The 10,041-nt window shown below is 39.4% G+C and overlaps 1 protein-coding gene across 1 annotated transcript; it reads right to left on the bottom strand.

Annotated features, from left to right (window-relative positions):
• Positions 1-916: 916 nt before the first annotated feature.
• On the bottom strand, positions 917-7,087 carry LOC144636170 (uncharacterized). The gene is made up of 6 exons (XM_078495330.1): positions 6,979-7,087; positions 5,392-5,583; positions 2,952-3,101; positions 2,392-2,541; positions 1,648-1,797; positions 917-1,098 (listed from the first exon to the last, which is right to left on the bottom strand). The coding sequence occupies exons 1-6, from the start codon at positions 7,031-7,033 to the stop codon at positions 1,094-1,096; spliced, it is 702 nt and encodes a 233-aa protein (XP_078351456.1). The 5' UTR covers positions 7,034-7,087; the 3' UTR covers positions 917-1,093.
• Between the last annotated feature and the right edge of the window lie 2,954 nt (positions 7,088-10,041).

Genomic DNA, 10,041 nt, shown 5'->3' with positions numbered 1-10,041 from the left:
ATATTTCTACAGAAACCAAAATACAGTCAACTCTCTCTTAAAGAACACCTCTATAAGACGGACACCTGGTGTTGGTCCCGTCCCTGCCGTTATTCAGTCATTTTACTGTATCTAAACTCCCTATAAGACGAACACCTCATTAAAACGGACAGTTGCAGCCGGTCCCGACGGTGTTCGTTTTAGAGAGAGTTAAATGTAACTCAGTCGCATCCGGTAGGGGACACACTTTAACTGTTTCGACAATGCACGTTTTGTAGGGAAAGGTGGCAAGCACAAGCGCCAGCACAGGCGCAAGCATAAAAGCTCTTATTTCACCGTCAAAACGGTCTCGACGCAAGCATAAGCACAAGGACCAAAATTTTTCATTCCCTTGTGTTTGCTTTCGCGTGATGTCATTTCAAAACGAAACACCGAATAAGCACAAGGAAAAATTTATGACGTCTGGCCGTGTCTGCCAAATTAAAACACTCTTTCCAGAATCCCTCGCGTCTGAACATTGTAGCCTTGTAACTAGTAGACATTGTGTTCTTATGCTTGTGCTTTTGTCGACGTTCGTTTTCACTTGTCACAAACAACCTATGCTTACGCTTGTGCTTGCGTCGCTAGTGAAAACCAGGCTTACGCGTTCTCGCACAATGACGTTAAGTCAATGTAGAAAATTTGTCCGTTTTTACACCAATTGAGGCTTCAAATGATTTAAAGCAATATTTTATTGCAAATATTTATTGTTAATTATTTTTTACTATTGTATCTGTATAATTAAATAAAGCAAAAAGGAAAAGCATACAAGCAAGATAAATAAATAAAGAAAAAAAGAAAATCTCCCGTGAATAGGTGAACATTTTGCATATTACGTATGAGCGTTGTGCGAGGTCTGGGTTGGCGATGGGAAACGAAAAGCAATCAGTGCCCAGTCTTCAACGGCCGCGAGAATGATGACAAGCGCAACATTGAGATACACGAGTAGCAAACTTTATTTTCTCCAAAACTATTTATCCTCTCGGCAATCCTGGACACATCTGTTGTTATCCTTGTTTGTTATTCCGTTGAACTCATTTACTGTGTTTTTCTTCTTTTTCCCGCCGTGCAGTCGTCATTCTGAACAGATAAACATAGATCACACAGTTAAACAAAAGATTTCAAAGCCCAGGCCAAATGAGGATGAGTGTTGATGAGAGTTTTCGTCAACTCTCATCGACTCTCCTGAAAAATTTGAGCACGCTCAAAGTCGGTGACAGCCCACAGGAGTCGACGAGAGGGCATGAGAGTTTCAGGCCAAACGAGAGCGAGAGTTTGAACTCTCATCCTAGTTTGGCCCGGGCTTAAAGATGCAAACCCCGCATCCAACTGAAAAAGCAGTCGACTTGGTCGAACATCGTGGTTCGTCATTTTCGCCGTTATTAAAAAATGAAAACTAGCTAAGAGATTTTTTTCAAAGCTTTGCGATATGATTAATAAACGCGAGGATCAGGGCATCTAGAACGGGTTCTTGGTTTAATGTTGGCGAAATAAGGTGCTACGCTGCAGATTGGTCCCCTTATACCCAACCAAGGAGCATGTTTACAGCTACGTTGTTGCAGCTTTAACATTGTGCTGATTCGTGAACAATTAAGCGCAGGTGTGGTATATATACATGAATATGCTTACCACAATAGCCCCATTTTCCTTTGTAAGTAGACTCTAGTGAACACCAAGGTTTCTTCATGTTAGCTGTGGTGCAGGAATGGTATTTCACTCCCATGTAAGTGAAAGGAATTCTGCAGCATTCGCCATCCGTCGTCTTTTGTAAACACTCAGCTTTTGTGTTCGACGTTGTATTTCACGCAAATGAAAGGAACGATTAAATAATCAGGTTTATTGGACAATCTTGATAAGTTTAGAGAGAAACGAAGCTAAGTGCATGACCACTATAAACATTTAACATTTAACGTTTATCAACATACTGAAGTGCCAGTCGAGCTACAAACCATTTGTACGAGGGAGACAAGGAACTGATGGCGACAAAATGGTCCTGAACATTTAATAAAATTTACGTGTTCATCAAGAATTTAAGTGATGCTGCAAACAAATAACAACAAAAACAACACACTAGGGCTGTAAAGGTCGCAAAAGAGTTTGTTTCGCGGTCAGTCTCAGATTTTAGGGAAAAATTAATGAAGAACTCGTTGGTGGGCGTAAAGGGGAACGGTACAATTATCACTTTTTATAGCTTTTTACGGAATCTAAGAAAAACAAAAGATGAGTCCTGCTTTGGAAAACGTCACTTCGTAAATTTATAAAATGCCCAGTGTCTGTTTTTACAGTTTGCTGAATGTGACTGCGTGATCACCAGTGTACTTCCCCAAAAACTTGAACACATATGACATAGATACGTGCTTTTAAAATACTTACAACAGATTCCCCATTTTGTTTTAAAGTTACGCTCCAGTGAACACCACAGTCTGTTGTTATCAGCTGTTGTACAGGAATGGTGCGTGATTCCTTTGTAATCGAAAGGGATGCTGCAACATTTGCCATCCGTTGTCTTGTGGGAACACTCAGCTTTAAGCCACCGAATAATTTCAGAGAGATAGGGGGAAAAGAGAGGTATAAATCATGTTAGCATAACCAAGTGACCGACTATTAGGCAAACTCGCAATGTGATTGGCTACCAAAGGGCGGTCTAATTCTCATTAGCATAACCCGCTGACCGTCTTTTAGGTAATCGCGCAATCTGATTGGCTACACAGCTGCCGTCTATTTGTTAAATAGTCTGCCCTGGGAACGTACCTCGCCAAGTGCCAAGAGAAACCTCCTGGTTGCCCTTATTGTTAATTATGGCTTTCTCCTTTCTTTATCTCCGTGGGATTTATTGTTAATTAGGATTCTTAAATTTCTTACAAACCTGTTACGTTTATTGTTACCTGATTTTTTTATTATTCAGCTAATTGCAACACAAATTTAGCGCTTACCACAATGCTCCCAGTCTCCTTTGCTGGTACGATCCAGTGAACACCAAGGTCTGTTGTGATCTGCTGTGGTGCAGGAATGGTATTTCACTCCTTTGTAAGTGAATGGAATGCTGCAGCATTTTCCATCCGTTGTCTTGTACAAACACTCATCTTTTGAGGTCAACGCAAATGGAAGAAACATTAAAATAAAATAGTATAAAATAAAAATCAAATAACGCTTGAATATTGACATAACGTATTTAAAACGAATCCGCCAGGAATTCGAGTATTAATTGGACAAAGTTATGTACCAAAATTATTTACATCTTATTGCAAACTTCTATGTTACTTTTTTTCAAATAGCTTTTCAAAAGAAATCATTTCTAACAAAACCAAACTAAACATGGAAAACAAATTTCGAAGTTCCACTGAATCGCTTGAAAGACGATTTTACAAAATAGCTACACGTGAGATTTTACTTATTGTTTAAATGGTTCTTGTGAACTTTGAAATTCATTTTCTCAGGCTCTAATAAGAAATTGTTGTTGGTGTTATCACGGATAATTACTTACATTTTTAGCTTTTAAAAAGGGATCCCAGGGTCTCCAGAGACCCTGGGATCGAGGTTAACTTTACTAACCATCCACAAACCGGAGCTAAGAGCGACCTTTATCGGAGCTTCCCTCTATAAGAAGGCCTAATTAACTAAAGGGGAGTCTGATGCCAAGAAATTTACCAAAAGTTAAATACAGGGTAACTGGCGTTATGAGCCCGGCACTTTGCATGAAGAGGGAGGTGGGGAAGTAAACACAAGGCAACTTTTAGGTCGGCACACGCTAGGGGATTAGTCGCAGGGACTTGCTTCGGAGACCAGTCCCCCAATGTATACTCGTATTTTGCATCGAAATTCAAGTCACAGGGACCACTGAGAACCTTTACAATCCCATCTGCTGTCCACACGATCATTTTAGGTGAGACCCAATACCGACTCTCTCTCCTCCAAGTGGTGGGGTAATGCTGGATGCACTAGTTCACCAGCGCATGACAGTGTACGTTTTGCCTTCAGGGAAACTTCTAGTGGAACGAGTCATTTGAAAAGGGGAAATGAGTTCATCCAGAAGCAGGCGTTACGCAGAAGGATCGATCGCTGCGGCGAGGCCAATCTCACTACGTTGACGCGAAGCTTCAGTATTGCCGAGATGACGTCTACAGTTCATAAGATCAGGTAGTGAATCACTTCACACACAGTCCCCCGCAGATGCGGTCAATCACTTTTGGGCGAGGTACCCTCCTGATCGGGTCTCGACTTACTGTCTCTCGCCCTCCTCATCCCATGTGTTATCTCTTAGACGGCACTTATGGTGGAAAGTGTCAATTTGGTTCTCGTCACTCTTTGCTCTGTCTCCCTCAATCACACTCCCACCCTCTCCTCTCACCCCCCTCACCACCCAGTGTCAGACCAGCTGCGCGTGTGGCCCGGCACTCTCTTGGGGAATCCTCCTGTCTCACTAGCTGGGATCCTGTGGTACCCACTAGTCAGTATAAATTTATTAGTCGTCCCACAACCGGCTCAGCTCGGGGTCGAACTTTCAACCGACTCGGTCTTGATTTGGGTGATCGTCTACCTTGGGGTGGCCGTCGCTCCTTTCAACAAGGTGTAATTCTATTCTCTTTTCATGACCGCCTGTTTAAATAGTACGTAACAATCTACTGTACTTTTTTCAGTGTCGAGACTATATACTTTTTTTTGATCTTTTGTCGGTGAGATTTGTAGGCTGGTAGTGCGGATGTCTCTTGTTACGTGATGTTATATGTGGGGGATGGACTTGGTAAACTATAAATTAGAAAACGTATCTTTGACGTAAAGAAAAGGAATTACCAACTTGATCACTTCAAACAATTTTAGAATCAAAACGAAACTGAAAAATAACTTTTAAAATAGATAACGTGTTCAAAAAAAATGGAAAGCATTTGAGGAAAACGTCTAGAATAAGTAAAGTTAAGTAATAAGTTAGGTAAGGTAAAGTAATTACTCCTGTTGTACTTATAATTTTGTATGTTTTAGTATACGGTGTAAAAAAAAAAAAAAAAACCTTGAGAAACTAAATTGTAAAGTAAAAATCTATTGCACATAAGTATAGGTTAAATCTTATCTTCTAATTTTGTAAAGTGTTGATATCAATAAAAAAAAATAAAAAAAAAAAATAAAAAAAGTCACAGGGACCACATTTTTGGTCCCTGCGACTAGTCCCACGAATTAGGCTGGTTTGATTTCTGGGACTAGTCGCAGGGACCACAATTTTGGTACCTGCGACTAGTCTCACGAATAAAGCTGGTTTGAGTTCTGGGACTAGTCGCACTGACCAATAGTCCCACATATCGGTCAATTTTTCACCAGTACACACTAAGGATAAAGTCGCTGCGACTAGTCCCCTAGTGTGTGCCTAGCTTTAGCGCTTACCGCAATTTCCCCCTTTTCCTTTGTAGGTAGGATCTAGTGAACACCACAGTTTATTATGATTCGCTGTTGTACAAGAATAATGTTTAATTCCTTTGTAGGTAAATGGAATGCTGCAACATTTGCCATCCGTTGTCTTGTGGGAACACGGTTCTGAATCTTGAGATATCCCACTCTTTAGTTTGTAGTCAGCATCTTTTGGTTATAAATAAAGACAACAAATTAATTTTTAACATTTCTTTTGGAAAACATATTAAACCGTACAACGGCTAAAAATCCAGTCAGACAAAATAACAAAAGGAACAAGATCAAGGAAACTCCCGTCTCATTTTCCCGTCAACAGCAAGAACATGTTCTTAGTAAATAATAAATATGGTAAATTTCAAGCTCGGTGATAAATAATAGTGAAGAAATTATTTAACATGACACGAGCGTGGGACAAAGAAAAAAATCTGAGTCCCCGACGGGTATCGAACCCATGGCCTTCCAGATACCGGTTGGGCGCTCTAACCAACTGAGCTACGAGAGACTCGTTGTGAGCTGGGCCATTTACTAGGTTGATATATGACACTCGTCCTGCATACTGCTAGGATCAGCAATGTCGAAATCATCAAATTTGTAGTAAATAATAAAGATGGTAAATTTCAAGCTCGGTGATAAATAGTGAAGAAATTATTCAACATGACACGAGCGTGGGACAAAGAAAAAAATCTGAGTTTTTTTCTTTGTCCCACGCTCGTGTCATGTTGAAAAATTTCTTCACTAACATGTTCTTATTTCAGGCATTGGAATTTAACACAGTTTGTTATGCCCCCAACTGAAGTGCAGTTTTCTATTGGACGAGAGCGTACACCTGATGCGCGTCAAAACTTTACAACTCCTAAGGGCGAACAAAACTCGCTTACTCCTTATGGCGACAACAGGTTGAACCTTGGACTTGCACATGATCAGGACGTGCGGGCTTGAAACCACTGGGTTTTTTTTCGTTTTTTTTTTTTCGTTCCCGGGAGTCAACAGTTGAAGTATAAGACTTTTTTGTACACGCAAAAACATCATTCAAATCAAAGAAAAATATATCTCAATGCAAATTCGAAAGCTCAAAGTATCGCGCGGTGTTAACAATTCCAATGAATAAATTTATGTCGTTTTCAGCCGAAGGGAAATTTAGTGATGAAAAATGAAGACAACAAAGCGTTTAATTTCAGTTGGGGGTTATAACAAACACTTATTGACTGGCCGCAAGGGAAACAGTGAGTTTTGTTTCCCTCCGACCCTCAATGTTCCCAGAGGCAAACAAAACTCACTTTTTTCCTTGGGGCCAGTCATTAAGTGCTTTTTATAGGTGCTATTTACTTAACGACATAGCCGCCATATTGGTGAATCTTTTTTTTTTTTTTGAGGTCTTTTCGTTGGTGCACGGATATGGTTGCCACGCCCTTTGTCAGAGTGAACTATCTCGACTACTTGTAACAAGGATTGTAGTATTTGGCTTGATTTTTTATGCTAGTGAAGCACACTATCACCAAGATCAAGCTCTAAAATAGCAGAGGTGGTAAACTAATCAAAACTAAATCAAGCACGCATACTTACCAGCAGGGTTGTTTACGCTCAGCATGAGCAGAACGTAGATATGAAATGACAACATCACGTTTCACAATCTTCCAGTTTTTCTGGAGACTAACGAATGCACGTTACCCTGACCCTATAAAACATAATATTCATTAGTTTTCACCTAGGGACTAAAAATTAAAATAAACCACACTTTCTCTGGGCTTACCGGCGTAACAAATCTACGCGGAATGTTCGGAGATCACTCAAAAAGCTTGTAAATCACGGGTGAAAAAAATGAAATAACTATGGAAAACGTCTCGAAGAATAATAGAAATCTATTTCAAATTTTGTCAAGTTGCTTATTAACAAATAAAACGATAAACCAGGTGAACGTTTCATTTCTTGGAGCGTAAATTTGTTACTGTCGACGCTTTGGAGTTTACTTAATTTTGTGTGATTGTGGTGACCAGGCTTGACGCTGGTGATAAAAATTAAAGATCACTCCAATTGTTATTCGCTCGAAATTGGTGTTTTGTGTCCCAGGGCGATTTAAATTTGCATAGAATGAGGCAAATGCTAAAAAAGTCTAGAACGTTCCATAAAATTTGCACGTGCATCAGTCGCCTTGTTGCAAATGCTTCGAAGACCACAGACCGAAATTGCAAATTCGCTTTGACCTGTCGTTATTTCTTCAAACGGAAGGCGCGTCAGATAATAGCACACTTTCTATTCGTACAGGAAGAAACCTGAAGCCAAAACTACGCCGAAACTTTGTTTATAGCAGAAGGACGTCCCGAAATAAAGTCAAGGTATGGTTGCATTTATTATTGTCACGGCTGCGAGATTTAGGCTGAGAAAATACGATTTCCAAAACCGAACGTACGGTATATAATAATAGGTAAATAGCGATTTACGGGTATTCTGCTCTGTCTGCAATCTTGCAATGGAAACTAAAACGAATTAAGGACTAGTTCTCGTCATCGTTCGCCAAGATCAATATCGCGTGGCATGGCAGTTAAATTATAAAAAAAAAGTTTAATAAAGAAACAAAACAATTAAGACTAGTTCTCGTCATCGTTCGCAAAATAACCGCTAAGTTTCGAGTGAGTTTCGTTTTCTATTTTCCGTTTGACCTGAGCCACATTTTTTTCTTCTTCGGCGTCAAGTTTAAGGGTACATGTAGTTCGAATTTGTTTTATTTCAACAGATATAAGAAGTTCGTTACCGCTTTACATTCTCTTGTTGTTCGAAACGATGTCTCAGGTGAAAATTGTAAGCTGAGTGATGGGGAGCAGAAGTTAGCTAACAAATGACAGGCGATTTTATCTGAAATATCGTGTTTCAACTTCTTTAAACAACGAAATCCATATTTACAATAGTTGTGTAGAATTTCGCTCGCTTATTGGTAAAATGTTTATCGTCAACAAGGTCCTCTGACATATAGAAGTCTATACAAGTGCAGACGTTTTGTTTAGTCCTACCAAAATATACATGCATACTCCGGCTTAAATAGACAAATTTATATCAAGTATCCTTGACGGTTTGATTTCATTGCAATTGACGTTTTTTTTGTCGCAGTTGTTCGTGGATTCGGCTTTAACCGTATCATGTATGGGTGGTCAGACAACACCGATTAAACGGCTACTGTAACAAGATCACTTTCCAAAAAGTATCGTTGATTGTTCACATACTTTATCAGTTCTCTCAATCCATTTAGGAATTTCGCAGTAAACCTAAGACTGATACAGTGGGCTTTGAATAGTTTAATTTTCTTGTCGTCCTCGAAGGCGATATAAAATCTTTTTATCTTCTAGCTAGTGCTGCTAAGACCAATGCATTGCTCTTGTGAAGTAAGCAACTACAAATAAAGCGGGCGATTTCTTAAATTATATATTTTGTTAGGTTCAAAATTAAAATGTAGAAAAAATAAAGCAGTTTTTTCTAACCTTTCGGGTTTGTCCAGGTTCTTCCGCTATCCTATAAAAATATCGATCATAGCTGTTACGGCTTTGCATATTATTCTTGCTATCGTACCAGACAAATATTCCCACCGGTTAAGTGGGCGTGCCTATAAACACTTCTAAAACTACATACACAATAAACGTTACGGGTTTTCATTTTGCTTTTTGTTAACCTTTAAGAAACTCAGTTGTTAAATTTTTTTTTCTTTTTGGGACCGGCGAGAACTAAAAAAAAAAAAAACAAAATTTGGCAAGGACGCCCCCTCAGTTTCCCACCAGCTAATACTTTTCAGTTCGAACTGTCTATTATTTGCACTGATGCGCGACTTTAGAAAGGATGCTACTAAAAGTGGTAACGGGGAGCCGGGAACCGGGAACGACCGGGAACCGGGAACCGGAGTCTGGGAATGACTGTACAGCGGTAATCCGTAAAAGAATTCAAAATGGCGGACGAAAACACAGAAAAGGGACTGGGAACTAGTGTTTGAATTCGATCGTCGAAGCAAGTCGACTTTTCGTGTGTTTTTGTTCGCTACGAAGGACTCATGCGGAATTTTGGGACGAGTTGCAAGGTAGGTGAATAATCATTAATATTTTCCTGGAGTTGTAAATATTTTTACCCGATTGTTACATCCATAAAGTTTCATCGTGTGCAATCTGGGCAAGGTAGACAACCTGGTTTTTTGGTAGACCTTTTTAGACAAAAGTTCGATGATCATGACGCAGCAATACTACGCGTACCAAACCAACTGTTCCACGAACAACCAAAATTTCTTTATAGGCAGTCGGTTCTTTTCTTTTCCTGGGCTGAGCTCTGTTCATGTGATACATCGAAAAAAAAAAAAATGGTAATATTTCATCCCCCGAAAAAAAAAAATAAAAAAAAATAAAAAATAGATATTTATGGAGTATTTATTTCATGATAAAGGAAATAAAACTTCTGTCACAAGGTTGTAAACCTCATGTCAGCAGGACATGCAACTGTGTATAAGCCGTGAATTAGTTAGACAGTTTGGCAATGGGAAAATTGTGCGTTTTTTTATTTATACTATGGCAAGTGCAATTGTGACCCACATTGAATCTTAAAGAATGCTTAGTTAACACAAAGTTCAAACACAATTTCTCACTTGGAAATCACCAA

The sequence above is a fragment of the Oculina patagonica genome, chromosome 13 (genome assembly GCF_052425735.1).
Source record: "Oculina patagonica isolate OP01 chromosome 13, crgOcupat, whole genome shotgun sequence".
NCBI lineage: Eukaryota > Metazoa > Cnidaria > Anthozoa > Scleractinia > Oculinidae > Oculina > Oculina patagonica.
This window is presented reverse-complemented; position numbering and strand designations above follow the sequence as displayed.